We start from the raw sequence: 20842 nt of genomic DNA, 5'->3' as shown, positions 1-20842 counted from the left end.
AAATGCATTGGCAAACGTGAAATCCCTCATGGTGCAATAAAAAAAGAACGGAGGAAGTATATTTGATTATGTGAAGAGATGTTATAAAATACTTGTAGTATTTATCTTTAGGAAAAATTGCCCGCAATAATCCGACCTTTTGCCCGTCCACTGAAAATAATCCCACCTTTGGATTATTTTTTAATAATCCCACCTTTACCCCCCGATCTTTTTTATTGGTCCCAACCGGTTAGTTAACTTGTTATAGCAAGTTACTAGCCACGTGTCGGCACCTAATTAGTCCAAAAAATAAATTTTTTTTTAAAAAATAAAAAAACAATTAATTAATTTAGAAACCACCCACTAGCCAAACCACCTCCCCTGCCACCAATCCAGCGCGCCGGCCTCCCCTGCCACCCCTCCCCTGAACCACAGTCGAACCCCCTTCCTTGAACCACCCTCGAACCCCTCCCTCCCTCACGAACCTCCACATGAACCACCCTCGAATCCTCACGAAACCAAGCCAACCCCCAACCGGCCAACCCCATTCACGCGGCTCCGGCTTACCCTCCCCTCCCATGAACCACCAATCCTCTCCCTCACTCTTACCCCCGTGAAAACCCAACCCTTAAACCCAGGCTCCATCCGCGAAAAACCCACCAACTCCCTTAAACCCAGCTTTGACGCGCCGACTTCCCCCATCCCCAGATTCTGGTCGCGTCGCGTCTCCCTCGTCCACCGTTTCCAGCCGCATCGTCGTCGTCGTCCACAGAGGAGGGGTTGGGTTAAATGGTTAATGGGGTTAAGGGGTTGGGTTAATGGGTAATTGCGTTTAGGTTGGCTTGGCTCGGTGGGATTCCGGTCAGCTTGGTGGTTTCAGGTGTGGGTGGGATAGTGGTTTTAGGGTTTAGGTTGGGTGGTGGTGGCTGAATTGGGGTGGCTTAGGTGGCGGTGGTGGTTTTTTTTACTACTTTTTTATTTTTATTTTTTTGACTAATCAAGGAGCGACACGTGTAAATTCTACTTTAAAAAAAATATATTACCTGCTCAACCGGTTCCAAGTAAAATGGGACCATTTATAGCGGAATGGGTATAAAGGTGGGATTATTAAAAAATAATCCAAAGGCGGGATTATTTTCAGCCGACGGGCAAAAGGTCGGATTATTTCGGGCAATTTTTCCTTATCTTTATCTATATGAGAGTTTATGTCATAATAAGAAAAGTATCAAATATATCCGCACGAACGCAGAGGGCGTATAAGTTAAGCCTAATAGAACAATCCATTAGTACTGAAACTATTCTATTATGGAGTACATTTATCGTTATACTCTTCTGTTTACTTTTTGTTTCTATCGTTGTTCCATTTGAGTCACTCCTAAAGTGTGAATAATGAAGTTTGATTTCACATGCTACTAAATTTACTACTCCGTATATATTACTGTATTAGACAAAAAACTATTCAATATGAGAGATCCAGATTGAAATTGAGATCATTTGCGATTAATGCTTGTGTTTGTTTTATTACACAAACTAGTTATTGGCTCGGGGCGATGTCTCGGATCAGTATATTTTTATAAGTTTGTTCAAAACTAAATTTATAAGGTTAGTGATCAACGAACAATCTTTATAATTATTAAGTGAAAGAATATATAATAATTATATAATTGCATTGATATAAATAGGTTGTATCAAATCTTTATTATTTCATATCCGTGCTACTAAATATGTAGTATTACTCTGTAACTACCTTATATGATAAAATGCACAAAATTAAATAATGAAGATGCATGACTCAAATTTTAATAAAATATCACGAGTGAATATTATGTGCACCTAAAAACAAAAATTAATTGAGTTCTAGACGAAAATATACTCCGTAGCTCATTCATACATATTATTACACAATCAGTAAAACTAAAATAGTAAAATGTTTGTAAAAGAAGTGTAAAACCAATATAGGCTAAAGTTTAATTGCATTGATAAATGTATAAAAACATGAATACTAAAACATTCACCTATTGCATGTCAAGGCTAAATAAGGTTGTATGCAAATAAGAAATCAAAATTCTCACCTAAAAAACTTGTTCCAAGAGGCTAACAATCTTTAGAAATTACTCCAATTCAATAATGATATAATTATTCATTAAGACCAATAATTAAGACCATTACAAATTATGTCCGTTACAAATTTTGAATTGGAAGATTTTTATTTATTTTTTTTACTAATAATTGAAACATCATTAACATGAATTGCTTATGTGGCGAGTTTAAATGTTGAAAAGAAATGACGTGGCAAAAGTTTTAATAATAATATAGATAGATATGGGGCTTGCCCAATTGATCTTCAGAACTAACATATTTTGTCAATCTAGTGCTTACTCATACTAGCCGGCTCATACTTGTGCTTCGTCGGCCGCTTAATCACCAAGAACGTAAGTCTATCCTAACTCCGTTTAATAACGGTAACAATAGTAGTGGTCATTATGTTCAAGCTGCTTCCTCCATTGAAGCTACCACACCAGCATCTTCATCATGCCCAAGCTTCATCTAATAAACCGACCACTGACACCATTATTTCCAACGGCTTTGCCGCCAAATCAAACGAAAACCTTAGGAAAAAGGTAAAATTAAGGGCTTAATCAACCCCAAAGTGTAAGGGTGACCATTTTCCCTTGAATTACTAGTCTAGGGAGCTTTGTTTGAATTACTAGGAGAGAGGAGGAGGGTGGGGATTTGGGGCTTTGACCCTAACTTTGTTGTTAATGTTATCAAACCTCAACTAACACAATAGTGCATAGCTGGCAATATGAACATGTCAGCACATGTCCAATGACATTATTATCCTTGACTTAATGAATGAAAAGACATTATCAGCCCTCTGATTGACAAATTACGTTCATCATGAAGATCAACCTGTAATTTCCGTATAGATATAGTTGTGCTTTGGAATGGAGGGGAAAGGTGTTAATTAATGATTATGGTATATTTAGTAATGAGGTGGCCCAGGTTGATCTCCTAGCTAGATAAACTTGGGTTGTTTATCTAGGGCTATAGTTGTATTTTCGCGTAAAAAGTAAGGGGTGTGAATGTCAATTCATTTGTTTACAGAATTTTGCTTTCTCATTGTCGTTAAGTCTCAATCTTAACTATGGTTGGTTGGTACGGTGTTACTTTTGCAACCAAACAACCAGCGAAGGCGCGTCAGCCGTAGTGAAGGAGGTGGGATGCTCTTCTCCTCTCATCCCCTCATGGCCACAACAACCACCAATATATATTGCTGCTTCGCTGCGATACCGGCCGGCCAAACAAAAGACACCCTAGTAGCAAAATATGTAAAGTAGGGTCATATTAACCCTTTAGGGGAAGGTATGACAAAGAGGGTGGTGGTTTATCGCCATTGTTGTGGTCGCCTCTAGTGGTTGTGCGGTGGTGGTTAAACGCCATTATCGTGGTCGCCTCTAATGAATACGGTAGGAGCACTTGATAGTCTGGTAGCAACGGTGGGTCGGTGGGCTGGGTCGATTTGGTAGGAGAGGGAATGAAGTGTAGTACTATTTTTGGGGTTGAATATGATGAATTCAAGATTTAGAGCAACAAAAAATGAAAAAGCTCTAGAAAAGTACTCTGGAGTTGAAGAAAGCATCGAAAAAGAGACAGTACCTTAACTCAAGTTGAGCAACTTGGGTTAACTCCTAACAACCGCTTGCAAAATCGTTTGATGCTCCGTCAAAGAACTTTGCACGTGCTTTTTCAGAAAAAGTTGCATACCTCATCTTTTACCAATTGTTTATGTTATTTTTCGCTTCCCAATGTCATTTTATTACAAGAATGCCATTTGATAAACATCATTTTGTTTATCGAGGGGATCAGCTTGTATTTACTCTTTAGTAACTTGTCATCTATTACTATATTAGTCAATTACCACAACTCCATAAGATATTCATAGCCATATCAAGAAATATGTAGTGAGGAGAGAGAAGAGATATCAAGGGTTAATGAATTTACCAATTCAGAACTTCCTCAAAAGAATCTCCCAATTTTGGTGAGCAAATTAAAATCAAAATCCCCTAATTTGAATTCTCAATCCTCAAATTCAAGTGTGAAGGTGCATAATCTTTAATTTTCTTTTTTGAGGAAAATCTTGTTTAATCTCTTGATTGTTATGATTTCATTTGCTATAAATACAAAATCAATCAAGTATATTATTTTTCATTCACATGATAAATTACTTGGTATAATTCTATTGCTTTGTTGTTTGTAATCATAGTTTCGTCAGCTGTATAAGATGTCCAGGTGATTATCAACTTATAGCACAAATTGCTTCTTTAATCTATACATTATACTCATATTTCATAATTGTGATTAGCAGCTACCTTTTGAAATGCAAGTATCAAGTATGTGGTCAATTTCAATGATTTAACCTAAAATTTAAGCCAAAATTGAGATTAATTAGATGAGATGATAAAAAACACAACTTCATATTCATGTTGATTTATCTGCTAGTCAATAATAGTTGGGGTATATCATGACATTACACAAATCCAATTTATACAGAAGAGGTGGACAAAAGAGGAGAGTCATCAACTTTGGGGATGGAGAAAGGAGGAGGAGCCCCAGACTATTTGGCTCAATCTCTGCTTCATCACAGAAGGGAAACAACATCAAAGCATCAAGGGAAACAACATCAAAGCATCATCTCCGTTTACCACCATCATGTGATTCTGATCGTGATCAAGACGACGACAAGAAAATTGACTCATATTCACGCTCTTGTGCTAAGCTTGAACTCAAACAGTCTCTAAAAATTCCACGTCCACTCAACAGGTAACTACTAGCTCTATCACACATATACACATAATACAACAATATTAGTTATTATCTTTTAGATATCAACCACTCTTTTTCTTTATCATTTTTAGTTATTAACATATTTCGCAAATTCTATTTTGTGCCATTGCATAATCTTGTACATTAATCATATTGAATTACAACCAGCCAAACTGATGCTTTGATTCTACTCACTTTTATGTTCGTGAATTTTATATTATGCATTCGCTTTATATAACTTATTTAATGATTACAATTTTTTATTTTCTATAAGCCATGAGCAGGGTGAAAGAGCTCCAAATCATTGCGATGATCATTCAAAACATGGTAAGACTATGTTTCTCTCCTGCCACCTAAAGTAATATGTATGCCCTTGCCCAAAGCTAAGTAAACAGATATGGTTGTCACTTTACTTATGTTGCATGTAGTTACATTGTCTGTAAGATCTATGAATCCAAATAGGCCTTGAATTTTCAAATCTCGAGAGTAAGCTATTGCTTCCGATGCTTCTCATAAATTGATCCAGATCTATAGATACACTATTTTATATAGTCTAAAGAAAGCCACAGCATAAGAGTATAGATCATATCATTACATTGATTCATTCTAATTGCCCCAGCCTCTAATTAACTGTTTGGCACCATTTGTGTTGAGCCAATAAGGCCCGTTTGTTGGTGTCTCCTCAAAGCTTGGCTTTGGGTGTATATTACTACGTGTTCATTCTTGGCTAGTGTATGGTCTCACACTTGAGGGGGAAGATCATTAAGTGCAATTGTGTGAGTTTTATGTGCCCCATGTTGAAAGATAAAGATGTTTCACTTTATAACCCAAGTAGGCTACTCTTACATTGCCAATTGGATTTAGGACAAAATCTCACTTTGGGCACAGTGAGTGGGTTCTCTCTCTTTTCTCTCCATTGTTATAATAAATTGGTATCTGAGCTAGGTTTGGTTGGATTGTTCGCACCCTCTGATAGATGTCATCTGTGCTAGGGCTTGTGCCGATAAGGCCCATATGTTGGTGTCTCCTTAGAGCTTGGCTTTGTCAGGTCTGAGTGTGAATCTATCTGTATTGTTCAAGGGGAAGATCATTAAGTGCTAGCATGTAAGGATTATGTGTCACACATTGGAAGATAAAGTAAAGAACTTTCACTTTCTAACCCTAGTGGGCTAAAAAGATTCAAAGCTTATACTAACGAGCAAATTGTATTTCCAATATGCAGATGAGTCTTGGTTACCAGATAAAAGTAGCCTTGAGCTTGTCCTTGACACATTGCAAAGGTAAGCTCAATTACTTGCACATAGTAGTATCACTATAAAGCTAGATGTCTTATCTTTTATCCTCTTTGTGTACTTTTAGTTTTACTTGCATTTTTGAAACAAAAGGCAAATCGGGCTGTAAAAAACTAAAATGTTCAAAGTACCAATCAAATTCCATAACCTTAAAAACAACTCTCATATTTCAGGAAAGATACATATGATATATTTGCAGAGCCGGTGGATCCTAGTGAGGTTAGCTACCCTTTCTATCGTCATGTTTGAACCCATCAATTTTGGTTATTGATTAATACTCCACTATATCTAATAAGTGCATTAGTTTGACTGATACATGTGCCAATGCACAACTTATAATAGATACGAAGGGAGTATAATAATGTAGTAATATTATTCTTGTTTTCTACATATGTCTTAAGAGTGTCATTTTCCAAAATATCTTCAGGTCGAAGAGTACTATGAAATTATCAAAGAACCAATGGATTTTGGCACAATGAGAGCTAAACTTCATGAAGGCATGTACAAGAATATTCAGCAGTTTGAGGTCTGATATCTCCATAAGTACAATGTCTTATTGAATGCATGTGCGTATGCTTGTGCCGTTGTGCGTGCGTGCACGTGGGTGTGCCTGTGTGTGCCACTTGCGTGTGTGTGTGTGATCTACCCAAATTATCTCATTTTTAATGCAGACATTTAAATGTCATCTGACTTGTCATTGCTCTTTGCAGCATGATGTATATTTGATATTTGGGAATGCTATGCATTTTAATTCATCATCTACTGTGTATTTCAGACAGGTTAGCTCTTATATTTTGTATTTTAGAAAGTGCTGATTATAATATTATAACTTTCCTCATGTTGTGATACGAAAAGTTTAATTTCCTAGGCACGTGCTTTGGAGGATTTAGCAAAAAATATTTTTTTTGTCCTGAAAAAGGATCCTAAAAATTTCAAAATGGACTTCACTGCAATAAGGCGAAGATCAAGTAGAAAGTTTGGTGGTGAACATAGTGGTTTGACTTTTGGCTCATCCGGGAAACTAGCAAGGGACTTGGGATCCAATAGCATGCATACTGATCTTGGTCGTAAAGGTCAGTCATTATTGATAAGTACTTAGTTGAGGTTTTGGGGATTGTTAATGTTTTAACCTCAAGTAGAGGAAAAACCTTTTTAGTTGGTCAAGTCAATGAGATTATACATCAACTTTTTAAAGGAATTTGTACTTCAAACAGAAAGAAGTGATGTCATAAGCCTTTCTTTCTTTTATAGCTTTTAGTTCAGTGTTCAGGACATTGTGTGCCTATAGGAACCTACACCCATCAACACGAAGAGCAGGAAAAGGGGGGAAAAAAAAAAGGAAAAAGAAATTTTATAGCTTATTGAGCATAAAAGCATGGACTCTAACAAAAATTGGCAGAAATCTTTCATTTGTAAGCACCTTAGATGAACATCTCTTCTTTGAAGACAGGTTTTGGAAAAGAAAGAAAAACTTCCTTTTCTGGAATTGATCGGCGTTCTACATACAAACCTTGGATTTGCTTGTTTGATGAAACAAGTTCAGCTGTTTCACCCCTATTTTGTGGCACAAAACCACTCATACCTGTAAGGTTTTATTGCTATATGTCTCCTCATCTACCTATTTTCGATATTAGCTAGTTTTGAGAAAGCAGAGGTTATGAAAAGATTCGTCAGCTGACTGCATTAAGTGGTTATCTTAGATTTATTAGTATTAGCTAGATGGGCATAGATGCCTATCAGTGTTGCTCGTTTGTCAATTTATGTTGCTCTTTATATTTCAATATGAAGCCAAGGTCATTTGTTTGTGCATTCACTCTAGAGACACCCTTATTTCTTCTCCCTTTTGGGTGAGTGAGTTTATATCTTCTGTTTGCAGGAAAATCTGGAGGAGTCTGGATACAAAGAAAGCTTTATGTCATTTGCTAGAAATTTGGGACCTACTGCTCATAGAGTTGCAAAAAATAAATTGCAAGGACTATGGATGCAATCCTCCTCCAGTAGTAGGTCTCAAATGAATGGTTGGGACAGTTATTCTGCCCACAATTCTCAAGCCCCTGCTGGCTCATCTCTTGTTCAAAAAGAACCTGCTAACTCTTTGTTATGTGGTACCATACCCAGCACAAGTCTTGCTGCATCTCACCGTGTGATTGGCATTGAAACAGCCAATGACATAAGGAAAACAAGTGATGTTAGCACAAGTGGAGAGAAATCGGCCAAAAGTTTTGTAGATATTAAATCTATCATCCCATGTATGAGCCTGGGAACAAGCGATTGTGTCTTAAGGGATCAAGCTCAAGGTAATATGAAAAACAATAAAAGTATTTCTGCCATTGCTAGCGGAGATAAACTTAAAAACCAAATCTCCGTAAATCACTATGGTGAATTGGATGTCATAACCCACACTAGTGAAAATACTGAATTTGCAAGACCAAGAGTGCTGCTGAAAGATGGTGGCACGCTAAGCTGCCATCTGAATACAATGCTTCCAGCTGTGAAAGAGACAATTTTGGAACAATTTCAGGCTGGCAACAACTTTGACTTGAATCAGGTTCAGGCTATCCCAAGTCCAAGCTATCTTGTTGGGCGTTCGTATGAAGATGACAATTTAGAGACTCGTGAGGTGAAATCTTGTTCTGGATTATTTGAAGCAACCAAGTTCAACCATCTTTCCTCTACAGGTCACGCCAAAGCAGCAATATATGAGGACGTGACTAATATGCATCCATCATCAATCCCCAGCCAATTTAACTTTAATCTTCCTTATTCAAAGTCAAGTATGGGAAAATTGGGTGAAGTTTTTGAAAACAGCTCTACCACAAATGGACAGCAATCAGCATTTCAGCTGCCTCCGGAGCTGAATAGTATCAGCCCCTCACCAAATGTATCTAAAATCAGCTTTGGGAAGGCGTCTGGCGGATACACCAACCACAATCATGGATTCTATCATGAAAACCATCATATGACATCACCCTATACTATATAGACTCAGTTACCTAAAGTTTATACTTAAGGTGATTGCATATTGCCATCTTACCACTAATAATCCTCTCATAATGATACCCACTGCAACAACCCTTTTTTGCTCTTTCTTTCTGTCTTTTTCCCCCCTTTGGTGGCAGCCTTGAGGCCATTTTATTGTTGATTGAAAGAGTTGAGTAAATTATAAAGTGTTGGAATGAATGACGAAAAAGGATCGATCAATGATCACATTGTTGTGATTGAAAAAGGATATATTTATTATCATTTTTGTTAAGTAGTAAAGTGTTAGGACAACCAAAAATGAAAAGTGGCCAAATAAATTTGGATGGAGGAAATATATTATTCATCGATAAAACTTTTGTTGTACCCTTAAGCACTACTCGTACTTGCATGTTACTTATAACTTGAGCCAACTAGTTAATCAATTAAAAACAGTTTCTAAGCTTGACAAAGTTAATCTAAGCTTACAACTATTCAACTTGTATAGACATAAGCACAACTCAAGTTTGATGAGTTGATTAATTATTGTATACTCCATGCTAAAGGTTAGTATGAGTAAAAATTATCTATATGCATGTAGTAGAGCTATAGGACCAACTCCAGTATTCCACATGTAATTTAGCCACATTTAGATTCAAAGATATCACTGAAGAGAATATTACTATGATTTTGGAAATGGCTAAAATGTAATGCAATATGCAAGTAACATTATATACACCTTGCTTTGATAGGGAAAAAGTATCTTATGTTGAATAAGTTTCTACGGAAAAAAAAAGAAAAAAAAAGAAAAAAAATTTAATCATATACCTATAAGTAGAGCTTCCAACAAGATCCTTCCCAGCATCAAGAAACAGACGTAAAGCCTTGATAACTTCCTCAGTTGGATACCACAAATGCGGTGATGGCAGAGAAGGCCCCGACGTAAGGAAAATATGCCTCATGCTTCTGTGTGAATTGAAACTATTGTGATTCTGATAATTTCCTATTCCATCCAGTGCCGTGTTGTTTACAGGATCTCAGTCGGGAAACTCAACAATATAATCCTTGTTGTGGTCCTGCAACAAAGACAAAAAAATTAAATTAACAAACACGGAATAAAGTAAAAATGAGTTTGAATTCATCTCATACACTGCTAAGAAATATACAAGCATCATATTAGATTAAAGGTTTTTCATTTTTTTTTTATCTAAACATTTTTAAATATACAAGATAAAATATTAAATGATGATGAATACCCGAGTTCCTCAAATGAGACTCCTGCCTAAGCAGGGTAAGGGCCTAAGAATTATAAGACATTTGCAGTCTATACTCTCTACAAATACAAAAAGGTTATTCCAATTCCAATCCAATACTAAACTAATATCAATAATGACTCTTTCAGCTCAATCGACAAAGAATAATGCAAGACAAATTGTATTAGCACTTTTAGCAGTAGTTTTGCCTTAGTTTTATAATACCTTCAGACTTTCATATTACTTTTTTTGCCCAAACTGCCAAATCTTTCATTTTAAATGTCTAGCTACGACCTACAGGTACAGTGTCTCAAAATTTTATTGGTACCCACTCCCCTTTGTCAAAGTAACAATTTTTCACGACCAAAACATAATAATACAGCAAGAGAGAACGACCCACCCTTAAAGGAATTGATAACTGCCATTGATGTATGAGGATGCGTGAAGAAGTAACATACATCAATAGGAAATAAGACACATGTACTATCAGCTAGACAGAAGTCACAGAACTTACTGCAATTCCATCTGTACAATTGTAAATGGTGTGATAAAGAATTTCCCAGGCTGTCTCTAGCTGATGAATAGCTTTACCATAGCGCCTACGAGAATAAGTTTTGATCCAGTTCTGTGGTAAGAAGTTTCTACACCAGGGTTAACTGTATGATGTCTCACATGTCAAACATGGGTATCATAATGAGATTAAAAGTAAAAGTTCTTCAGGGGGGAAAAAAATAACACTGATTGAACTTTAAGATTTCAATTATCTTCAAATATGGGTTTTCTATACAATTTATATTCAATTTTGTAATCAGGTATTCATATGCACCCAATATCTGCAAGTAAATATCAATCATATAATCACATCTATTCACCTACAAGTTGAATTTTTTCATTTCGATAGGCCATCTCAGACATGAGCTCATAAACAACTGTGCTCAATACCTTCCATGCACATGCCAACACCTACCTAAATGAAACATTAATGAGAATAAAAAATATCAGAACACATAAAAACTTCAGTTCTTGATCCATAGAGCTGAAGGTATGTGAACATATCACATTGTACCATTGTTGAATTTTCACTAGTTCGAGCATCAACTGGCCCTGAAGATATAGAGTCCAGTACACCATACATCTCAATATTTTCACCAAAGTTATGAAGCATGCACCTGGTAACAAATGTACAAGTATTACTACGATTTATTGATAATAATGACTTGCCCACTGAAATTAGTTTATTTACCAGACATAAGGAGTGCCATAGAATTGAGACGATGTTTCCCATACAGGTTTAACTTCAGCAAATAGATCAAGAACTACCATTTTCCCTTTGGGAACAGAATGGAGGAGAGCCTACATTGAAAAGAAGCTTGTGTCAAATTTCACACAGAGGAGACATCAAGAATGAAATCTTTTGGTTTGATACAACAAAGAATTCAATATGCTAAGGACCGATAGTGCAAGTTAGAGTCATAAAGTTCATAACTGATCATCCAATAATAAATGAATGAAAGTTAACCTTTATAAAGGAGAAAATAGCAAAAACATAACCTTTTCTTTTGAGAGGGGGGAGGAGGCTGGTCTAATTTCCAAGGCTGATCCCATGCCTGAGTAGGTTAGTTCTGCCTAACCACTCATTTATATTGAGAAAAAAACTAAAATGACTGGTGCAAAAAATAAAAAATAAAAGGGTTGCTTCCTTTCCTAGTATGTTAAGTACTGACAAAAATGGTATCAGGCTATCAACAGCCAAATTTTATCAGGGTTTTGAGGTTAAAACTGGAAAGAAGAGCCAAGAACATACTTCCATTTGAGGAGGCTTCCAAAAATTCCAATCTGAATAGAAGAGCCATCCCTACAAAGAAATAAACATTGGATTATATAATTAACAAATGAGCCTTTGATGATGTTGAAATTTACATACAATCGATTTAAGACTACATGTTGAAATACTCGGATAACAAGTGCCCATAGAATTGGTAAACTATCAATAACTCCATTTCCTAATTTCTTTCCCAAAAGAAAACACATGACATCAGTCTTTCCTGGATTGGATGTGAAGGCTTAACATACCATGTACAGTAGATAGGAAAAAAAAAAAAGAGGGTGGGGGGGAATGGATTTAATTATAATTACGTTTCTCAATTGATTCCAGATACACAAAGTGGGATATATGTTTTAGTTGATACATTTCATGGATGATTGAACATTACCAAGAGGAGTCAAACAAAGAACAAACTTATTCTTGCATTATGTGAAAAGTGTTGCTTAATACTCAAGCCTTTACATCCTTGTCCGTCATTATAAATCTGCTCTAATTTCAGCAATCAATACAATATCATCCAGACAAGGAGGGACTGGAACAAGGAAAAGGGGGGAATTATATTACCTGCATAAGCCACACAGCATACTTATCACCTTTGACCATAGCTTCATAAACAGCAGCCCTAAGTGATGATATATAAGTTGGGTCGTCAGTGGGTGGAGAGTTTTCATTGAAAGTGTCACTGTCCATGTCAAGTCATTAAAAGAGCAAAGATACAATTTCATAGTACCAACCAGCAGTAAAACATTCAAGAATGAAATAGTTAGCAAACAATATTTCCTCTGATCATCTAATAATTATAAAATGTGTTAATTGCATTTATGTGTGTGTGTGATTGTTAGTATACTATAACCATTATAAACTTGCAGCCAACATGTTTAAATAAAGAATTTAAGAAAATACTTAACACAAACAATTTAAAGCCCACCACGTGGGTTGCATACTTGCATGGATTTTTGACCATGAAAAGCCTGTGGACTCCACATTAATAAAACATACAGGCACGAACTTAAGTAGCAAAGACATGTTGGAACGTCAACAATTCATGATAGCACTTAGAAGAGAGTAATGTGAAATTGCAACTACCTAAAACTCAAGCATATAGCGTCTGCATAATCAACGTTAAGGACCAGGTGGACTACTACTAAGTGATTCATAGAAAAACTGGACTTACAAAATTTAAATGCCCATTTACCAGTTGTACATGTTAGTCACATCTCCATATTCTGTAAAAGGAGAAAGGATAAAACTAATAAGTTCATCATTTAATTGAAGTTCGAAAGCAATGACTGATAAAACAAACACATCGAGACAGTTCTTCAACTGTACTATTATATTAAGTACCCATCCATCAGCACAGAAAGAATGTTCACTATTAAGTACACATTTAACAAATTTGTCCGATCAAGTTCAGGGTGAACTTCCCATAAGTAATCAACCGTTTTGGAACTTCTCAGACAATATTTTCATTGCATATTAATCAATCAGGTTTTTGGTAGCATACATGAATTGTACAGCTAGAACTGAATATTGAAATAAAAACCAATGTAATCCAGTCAATCATCTGAGCTAACTCAGCTTCAACATGATCCTTCGATTAATTCCCATAATCCTTTGGCCCATAGATACATGGACATAAGAGACCAACAACTGCTTGTGTGGGCTGAATGAACACCAAATTGCATTTCTGCCAAAGTTCATAATGGGCATGTCATATCATTAAAAGGGGCTGATCCCCTAGCAGTTTTGCCACTTCTACGTCTTTTTCAAGGTGTACCAATCACTTCTTGCTCACAAAAATATGGCTTTGTAGACTGTTGCATAAGCACAAGGACCTTATGTGTACGTCCCTCTTAAAGTACCTTTCTAAGACTTATAAACTTTTTTCCCCATATATCTGCAAAAATATATTACCTTACGAGACATTTCTAGTTTCTAATTTATTATAAATTCTATGAGTTCAATCATTTTCGAATACTAATGATTCTCAAAGCAGCATATGTACAACTTTGTAATTTGTTAAAAACACAGGATCTTTGCGTGTATGTCTCTCAAAAGTAATATTCTGAGACCTCATAGGTTTTTTTTTCCCCCACATAAATATACAACCATACAAGAAGTTTCTAAACATTAAAGAAACACGAAAGTTATGTCATGCTATCATTATGCATGTCTAACAAATGATATTTTGTAAAGTTAGAAACATGAAGTTCACCTTTAAACTGGTTCTTAATAAATGCCTTGCCCAGCTTAACAAATAATGGATCAGAAGGATCTAAAAGAAAAGTACAGCACCATCTGGGGTCACCACTAACTGTATTCCTGTAAAAAAGAACAAGACATGGTGAAATAGGAAATGATTTTTGATAAAAAAAAAATGAAATAAAATTTACAACAAGGGAATGGAGAGAGTGTAACTCAGAAAAGTGGATGAAAAGGGGAAAGTAAGTCGAAAACGAAGGTAGAACAGAGGAAGCACTTAAATTATTGCATAAGATATATGGAGAAGAAGCAAGAGAAGGGAATACCAATTCCCCAGCCTGGTTATATTTGATGAGGGATAGATTTATCTCAGTGCTGCAGGTACATTTCCAGAGAATGAAGGCAAGACTGAAATAAAAAATAAAAAATAAAATACTGTAATTGGAACAACTTGCAATCGTAATTGTATCTGACAGTAGGCATACTATAATAAACATACATCAACTGTTGATGAAAACATTATTTATTTTTAATTATTGGGAACTGACAAAATATGGGATTAGCTGAATTATACCTGGGGTCATTCCTAGTTCCAACATCCGGGATAATATCTGCTTCTGCAAGGCCAATTGATGATCCAACCAAATTTGCGACAATGGTCCACCCTAGCTGTTGCATTAAAAAAAATAAAAATGGCTGTTAGAGATTAAGGATAATATGTATGTATCGGATCCATGTCATTTACCTTGGCTCTTTATCAGAAAAATTGCTGATACAAAATTATATTTATACTGCTACTTTAATAATTAAGAAAATATAATTAAGGTCAAGATGAACATACAGTCTACTACGTATAAAGATGCCCCACCAGATACCATTCAACCAGAGCCTCACAGCACACTTAATCTGCTATCTGTATTTAGTTCTTCCAATTAATATTTATGTAACTTGATTGTTAGCATCTTTATCAATAAAGGAAGCAAGGGGTTTTAAGGACTATTCTACTGGGGAGATACAAATAAATTGGAATAATTTTTTTTTTGTTACTCTGTGAGGATAACTTGACCAGTTGTTTCTTTATATAAAAAAGGATCGCTTATGTAAATTGAGTGCCCAAACAACTTTCCATGATTATGAAGAGAAATGAATGTTTGATCTGGAAGAAGCAATTCATTGATAGCACAAAATCTAGTCATAGACCTTTACGCGACATCTCACCCATAAAATTAAAAAATAAAAAAAATAAAAAAATAAAATCAGGAAAAAAAGAAAGAAAGAAAAGGCTATCAATCAAGTTTTATCACTTTTGCGACTATACATCAATAGAGCTCCATCAAGAACGATGCAAAGACATCTAAAATTATCCGGGAGCAGTCATAAGCGATGCCATTAGTTTAGGGGTGTTTCATTCTTGTATTGAGAATTTAGATCTCTTAAGGGATGATTGTAAGTGCCGAATGACTACAATTATTTAATGAAATCACCCCTCCCTATTCCATTCAAAAAAAAAAAAAAAAAAAGAAAAGTATATCCTATTAAGATGAGAAAAGGTTGATATATTGATAAATGAATCAGATTTCAAATAATATAGTTACATATGTAGATGTAGCAGGTTATATCCAACCTGAACAAAACATTAGCACTCAAGGTACAAGGCTGTAGTGAGCACTTCTTTATACTTGATATGCATAGAGATAAAGGAAAATATTGCAATAATTTATAATTATTTACTGACCCGTGTAGGTTTCCCATGCGTGCCCATGCAAGGAATGCAGGTCCACCAAAGAAATCATTCAGGTCATCTTTACTAACATTAAAGTCCTGCAACCACAAAAGTAGAAATAGGTATAAACAACTATTATTACAGTTATGTACTACTGTGTTTGAATTTGATTCTCTACGCAAATCTATAATGAGTCACGTACTTTAAAATGTCCATTCTTTGAATTGTTAGAAACAAGGCGTTTCGATTACTCAAAGCAGTTTAAACATTCAAAGTCCAATAATCAATTTGATGCATAGCTCATGGGAGTTTAGCTATGTAATTCGTGTGTTGGTAGTAAAGGATCTTGGCAGTGAAATTGTGAAACAAAAAGGAAGCACAATAGCCAACAACCCAATCAATCCTCAAGTCCTCAACCTACCAATGACTTAAATTACATGGGTATGCAATTTATCAAGCATCCATACAAAAACGATACATTTAAGTTAAAGTGTTGGTTACCTTAGGTAGCTATATGCAACATTCCCTTACAAGTTGGCTTGCTTATGGTCTTTGATCATCAGGTATTCACATGTACGCACAACTTCAAATGTATGCTAAACATGATGAAGTAAGTTAAATGCAATAGGAGAATAATGCCAAGACTTACCACAAAGACTTTCTGCCAAATAGCTTCTTGCCCAGTAAAAGCTAAAGGCAAATTGATACCTTGAAGAGCCATCCAGTCAATCTCTTTTTCCCATCTTTGCCAATCCCACCAGACAAAGGAATCTACAAAACCAGAATGCCAATTTAAGCAATACAAATGGAAAGATTGAAGAAGGTAAAAGTAGAATACTGAAAATTAAGTAGCAAACTATGCAGACGGTACAATAAATGAGAGACAAAATGAGATAAAATTAGAAGAATTTTCATTTAGACTTTCACACGCCTAAAAAAGGCTATAACTAAGGTATTGTGACTATTGTCTCAGTTAACAATGTCAACCAACCAATCACTTAAATACTTTATACAATCTTTTGAGGTTCAATAATTATTTGCTACTTATAGACTTGGTGTGAGACTTCCACTATTAGTAAAAGGCAATTAGCAAAAATGCATGCACAAATATTTTCAGAAAATTCATTATCTTTTTAGAATGCGGTAAAGGCATTAAGCTAAAATGCATCCACAGCTATTTACAGGAAATTTGCTATCTTTTTAGAATGCGGCAGAATGAGATCCAAAAAGAAAAAGAAAAAAAAAATTACCTTTTACTCTCAATAATAAGAAAGTTTATGTTCTAAATTTGTAGCATTGGCATGCAAACAAATCTACAGAAATATTGATGACAACAGCAGAAATAACAAGGAGATAAAAGTCGGGATAGAAGAATAACACTCGCAACTTGAAATAACAACATTTTGATAATAATTCCAAGGAATTGGACGTTTCATGACCAAGCCCCCATCTTTTACAAAAGGAAGTGATCCCGGATCTGGTATAGAAGCCATGTGAACACCTCCAGTCTTCTCCCACGATATATGTGCACCACACAGATACTTCAAGTACCAGTGAAGGCCAGAGGCTATTTCAACAGCGGTGGTGCCCCTAATCCTGAAAGATGAATCAGCACATTCAGATGTCATGCCAATAAAAAAAAAAAAAGGGAGAAGGATGACAGGATAGCTAACGATTGTGATGACATTTAACAGCAATTATTATGTTTTACTTACACTATCTGCGGCTCATGCCTGCTTGACTTGTTGTAGTTTTCAACCCTAAAGCAACTGTCTCCACCACAAACATCCTACTACAGGAAAATAAGATTTTGTAAGCACAACATGTGTTTAAGCAATAATATTGCAATCCTCACACTATTTGCGAAGCATTATAGATGGCAACAAAATTTAGGTAAATGCATACGACTTTAGTCACACATGCATGTAGACAACCAGACTGCTAAAGAACGCATTTTTGCATTCCAAGCACACGCAAATCTCACGGATTATAAGTTCCAGTGAAAGATTATGCAACCTGTAAAATTCAAAGATGAAACTTCTTATGAATTTGATGAACAATGTATGTTCTCCCAGGCATAGCAACTTAATCAAAGAAGTTGGAGTATATATTTGCCATCCACTAATGACATTGATTGGTGACAATCGCAATTAGGAAAGAAGCCATTGATGCTCACGACAAAGCGCTGCTGAAAAAAACATGCCAACAGTTAACCCGCGGCCTAGCTCTAGTTAAGAACAACTTAGCTTGCTCTTCCAAGGTCACATAAAAGGGCTAGTCACCCTTTCATAAAGTCTTGGCAACAAAATTAGACACAACAAAACTAAATTATCCAAAAATGGTAAGGCATCAAAGAAGCTGCGGAGGACAAAGCACATTCGGGGGATCGATACACTCATTTCGAACCAAATTCGCAGGTACATTGGTCATAAAATTGAACAAACTTATAAATATCAACAATAAAACCTTAATATTTACATTTGATTAAAGAACACAATCTCAAACAACAAGCACCAAAATCCAAACCTACCCACAAATTTATAATTAAAATAAAAACTTGACATAATGCAAAACACCCATTCAAACTAATATACCCTTTAACTTCATAAAAAAAAAATATTAATAAAGCTAACAAAATGATAAAGAATTAAAAGACAATCATAGTCAAATCCCTTAAAGTAGAAAATACATGCAAATCAAACCCAGAAAAGAAATAGCTAAAAAAAGATGATACCTTTGAAATGATGTTGAAAATAAAGGAGGAAGAGTGAGAAGGCAACAATCTATGAAGAAGGGCTTTAGCTGCATTTTCCTGGATAGTTGGAGATGATCGTTGAGAATCTAAACGGTTGATTACAGACCTAATTTCTTCTGGATTATGTTGAGATGAATCGCATGTTAGGAAAATCAAAAGCAGAGCTAATATCGGAAGCAATAACTTGATTTTGTTCATGATTTATTAGGGAATTTTTAACATTCAATTAAATTCAAAGCTGCGTTTCTCAAATTCTATCCTCTTTGGTCAACGTTAAAAATGATTGAAGTTGGTCCCTTTTTTTCTACTCTGTATTTTTTTTTTCACAAGCACTAAGGGCCTGTTCCGATTAACTGAACTCAGCTGAACTGAACTGAACTGAAGTGAACTGAACTGAGCTGAACTGAACTGAAGTGAACTTATTAATTAGTGATTTTTAACTACGGATTAGTGATCTTTGATTATTTATTGATTATTTATTACTATACATATGTGTATATACAAATGTACATATTAAAATATTTACGAAAAATATACTACATAATTATAATTATAAAATGTATGGAAAATATATTATAAAATGTATGGAAAATATATTAAAAACTTGAAACCTCTAAACATTTTAAACACATATACTATTTATTATTATTATTATTATTTATTGATGATTATTATTATTATTTATTGATTATTATTATTATTATTTATTGATTATTATTATTATTATTATTATTATTATTATATCTCAAAAACAAAAAGTCATACAACCTACAATAAATTAATGGGAAGCCGATATACAATCTGGGCCCCCACTACTCTAGCTATAACAAAGTCTACCCTAGTAAAAATATGAGCTGCAGCACGTGCTCCAATGTCTTGCGTCGTCGAGAACCTCTGAATTCGCTTAAGTAACGCAACAACCTCCTTCTCTAATTCACCAAACGAAGAAAAGGAGAAGGGAATGAACCCATATCCAATCGCCTGACAACGAGCCTCATACTTATCCCGCTTCCGCTGAGCTGCATCAGCCACAACCCGTCCAGGAATAAAGTCAGATAACCTTGACTGTGTCAAAGGAGAAGATCCTGTCAAATCAACACAGACATTGCGACCACGATCCCAAGAATAAAGTAACACATCAGTAGGTCTGAAGGCATCACCGTTCCCTCCAGACAACCCAATATCAACCTCTTTCCTTGCTGAAATCCCAGAACGATAGCAAACATCAACTAGGGTATCCCGAACAACATTATGTCTATGTTTAATACCCACGATACCAGCACACGACACCGCGTGATCGCCAAAAATATCCCCTGGAAAAACCCTCGAACAAGCAGAGCACGGTGTCGAGGCAGAGAACAACGGAACACCCAATCGGTAGCATAATACACATCGATAAGTCTTTGCATTCCTAGTCTTTATTATTATTATTATTATTATTATTATTATTATTATTATTATTATTATTATTGTTGTTTTTGTTGTTGTTGTCGTTGTAATAAGAGCTTAAAAGAATGAAATTTGGCTTTATATCATTAGCAATATCATTAGACATAAATTAAGAGTTGAGCTGAACTGAACTGAGCTGAGCTGAACTGAACTGAACTGAGCTGAGCTGAGCTGAACTGAACTGAGCTGAACTGAGCTAAATTGAATTTCAACGGAACAGAACAGGCCCTAAATACAGTACAAGTTTTTTAATCGAAAAAATTGATATTAGATTTCGTTAGATTCGCTTTGATACATACTTTTGTAATAAGTAGTCCATACTTATTTTTTTAATAACTTTTTATTTAATTTAATTATATATACTTGTTTTTTAAAATAATTATTTTGAATTTAATAATGGAACAATTCTAACAAAATCAAATATTACAATGTAGAAATGTACTTGTAATGTGACTTAAAATCGTTGATAGTAAATATGAGTAGTGTCTACTTGTAGACTTGTGGACTTTGTGGTAGATATAATTATAAACATTTTTCCTCATGGTTGAGTAGTGATGGATGGATCGGATGGCATGGTGG

At 35.2% G+C, this 20842-nt stretch overlaps 1 protein-coding gene and 1 pseudogene across 2 annotated transcripts; one reads left to right on the top strand and one right to left on the bottom strand.

The window, feature by feature from the left end:
- Positions 1 to 2910: 2910 nt before the first annotated feature.
- LOC110690749 lies at positions 2911 to 9835 on the top strand. Of its 2 annotated transcripts, none has more exons than XM_021867642.1 (10): positions 2911 to 4021; positions 4534 to 4803; positions 5081 to 5133; positions 6029 to 6086; positions 6272 to 6317; positions 6526 to 6624; positions 6809 to 6877; positions 6967 to 7171; positions 7549 to 7682; positions 7975 to 9835. In XM_021867642.1, the coding sequence occupies exons 6-10, from the start codon at positions 6559 to 6561 to the stop codon at positions 9079 to 9081; spliced, it is 1581 nt and encodes a 526-aa protein (XP_021723334.1). In that variant the 5' UTR covers positions 2911 to 4021; positions 4534 to 4803; positions 5081 to 5133; positions 6029 to 6086; positions 6272 to 6317; positions 6526 to 6558; the 3' UTR covers positions 9082 to 9835. The 2 variants fall into 2 exon arrangements, with proteins under 2 accessions (XP_021723334.1, XP_021723333.1); XM_021867641.1 differs by having other exon boundaries at positions 2911 to 4084.
- On the bottom strand, positions 9797 to 19097 carry LOC110690751 (annotated as a pseudogene).
- Between the last annotated feature and the right edge of the window lie 1745 nt (positions 19098 to 20842).

Source organism: Chenopodium quinoa, unplaced genomic scaffold (assembly GCF_001683475.1).
Source record: "Chenopodium quinoa cultivar QQ74 unplaced genomic scaffold, ASM168347v1, whole genome shotgun sequence".
Classification (NCBI taxonomy): domain Eukaryota; kingdom Viridiplantae; phylum Streptophyta; class Magnoliopsida; order Caryophyllales; family Amaranthaceae; genus Chenopodium; species Chenopodium quinoa.
Note: the sequence above shows the minus strand (reverse complement) of the source record. Positions and strands in the feature narration are given on the sequence as shown.